Raw genomic sequence first — 1943 nt, 5'->3', positions numbered from 1 at the left:
AATTTCAGAGTTCGCTATGGTGCTTCTTGCTCAAATTGGTGTGCAAGATACTTAAATGCAAAAGAAAGGAAGAAAAATATCCTGATCCCTTTCCTGGAACTGCCAGGTGCTCGGAACATCTTCCGGATTGGGTCCCTGTGTTGTTGTCTTTCCTTCCGGGCAGTAAATACTATCCTCCTCTTCTGTATTCTGCTGCGAGGAATTAAGTGCAAGACCCCCCCCCCCCCACGCACGCACACACTCCACGTTCACAGGCCTTTCAGGCAAAAGGAAGAGGTGCAGGGAGGCCCTGGTCTCGCATTGCAGTGCTTGGTTTTCCATTCCCGCTCACCCTCTCCCTGTTTCCGGCGAGGAAGAGCCGTGTCCACCCCAGGCCATGAAACAGACAACCAAACCGCTTCAGCAATCCTCTCCACCTTGGGTCCCACCCCCCACCCCCTGTCTTCTATTTGTAACAAAGCTTCCAAGAAGCCCAGCTGAGAAACGGTGGTGGTCAAGGGAGAGGAGATGGGCGCTTTGATGCCCTCACTTTTGTGTCCTGGTTTGTTGTTTTGAAAACAAAAGCAACACAAAAAAAGAAAAGAAAAGGAAATGTACCGTCCCTTCCTCATCCAAACAGCTCACCGGTCCAGACCGATCAGCAGCCGGTTCTTCTCCTCCTGGCTATTCTCGTTCTTCAGGTCAGCAAAGACCTGGGTGAAATAATGCGGGTCGGCGTTGATCTGCAACATTTTGGGGCTCATGAGGGTGATGATGGACAAGCAGCGATCCCAAAAGGCCTCCTTGCAGGTCTCCACCAGGAAAGGCTTGAGAGGGTAGGAGATCTCGTTGCCCATGTAGGAGTAGGAGAGATAGAGGCAGGTCAGCAGGACGGCCTGCAGTTCGTGGTCCGTGGCCACTTCCGACGAGATGACGTCCCGGCAGAGCATGTAGAGGAAGACCACGTTGGCCGGCGTGATGAAGCCTTGGTCTTGCCACCCTTGCAGCAGAAGCGAGCGGTCGACACTCCGGAGCCACAGGACCGGGTCGGTGGGGGAGAGGTGCTTCAGCCGGTAGCACCGCCGGCAGAGGAACTCGCCCAAACACCGGAGGAGCTCGCTGGTCGAGGCCTGGACGATGACTCTCTTGGGGGTGCCGGAGGCGTTGGGGTTGGGGTGGGGGGTCTTCTTGATGGAGGAGAGGGCGGTCTTGGAGCTGGAGACCTGGTTGCCGGGGGCCGTCGGCGGGGCGCCCTGGGGCTGGGCGAAGGTGGAGAGGTTGGCACAGGAGAGGGACTTCTTTAGGTTCTCGTTGTTGAGGTGGGTGACGTTGTTCTGGTAGCTGCTGTTGGGCTGCACCTTCTTGGAGTTCTTCTTCTTGGCCGACACGGCCACGATGCGCTTCCAGGGCAGCACCGAGATGATGGAGTGGCGCTTGAGGCTCTTGTCCTTGGCATTCTTGCTGTTCTGGACGGCGGTGTAATGGCCCACGGTCGCCGCGCCGTCCTCAAAGAGGGTCGCCTTCCGGTAACTGGGCGACAGGGACAGCACCGTGCCCATGGTGCCGCGGGAGGAGGGCGGGAGGGGGGGCGGCGGCACAGAGATGGACGCGGCGTCACCGCTTCAGCACCCCGCCTCCCCTCGGCCGCGGCCTTTCCCTCCTGGAGTCAGACCTGCCAGAGAAAAACCGGGTCAGACGAAGAGCCTGTGAAGCGCAGCGCCCGCGCCTGTTGGTGAGGCAGCAGAGACTGCATAATCCTCCCCCCCCCAGTCCCCGTGCATCCGTATCTGCCACCGCATTCCAAACTGCGCTTGCTTCTCTCCCCCCCCCCCACACACACACTCATCTCCCTGCCCTGCCCTGCCCTGCCCAGCCCTGCTTGCAGCATCTCAGGGCTTGGGCGTCTGCCACCCTTGCCGGGCTAAGCGTGCTCCAGGCAGAGGGGTCTTGTGAGGGCGCTCTGG

General features: G+C 59.4%; 1 protein-coding gene across 1 annotated transcript; it reads right to left on the bottom strand.

Moving 5' to 3' along the window:
- Positions 1-437: 437 nt before the first annotated feature.
- Positions 438-1538, bottom strand: CDK5R1 (cyclin-dependent kinase 5, regulatory subunit 1 (p35)). The gene has a single exon (XM_015423380.1). The coding sequence runs from the start codon at positions 1536-1538 to the stop codon at positions 621-623; it is 918 nt and encodes a 305-aa protein (XP_015278866.1). The 3' UTR covers positions 438-620.
- Positions 1539-1943: the final 405 nt, after the last annotated feature.

Source organism: Gekko japonicus, unplaced genomic scaffold, assembly GCF_001447785.1.
Source record: "Gekko japonicus isolate JY-2015 unplaced genomic scaffold, Gekko_japonicus_V1.1 scaffold1434, whole genome shotgun sequence".
NCBI classification, from domain to species: Eukaryota; Metazoa; Chordata; class Lepidosauria; order Squamata; family Gekkonidae; genus Gekko; species Gekko japonicus.
This window is presented reverse-complemented; position numbering and strand designations above follow the sequence as displayed.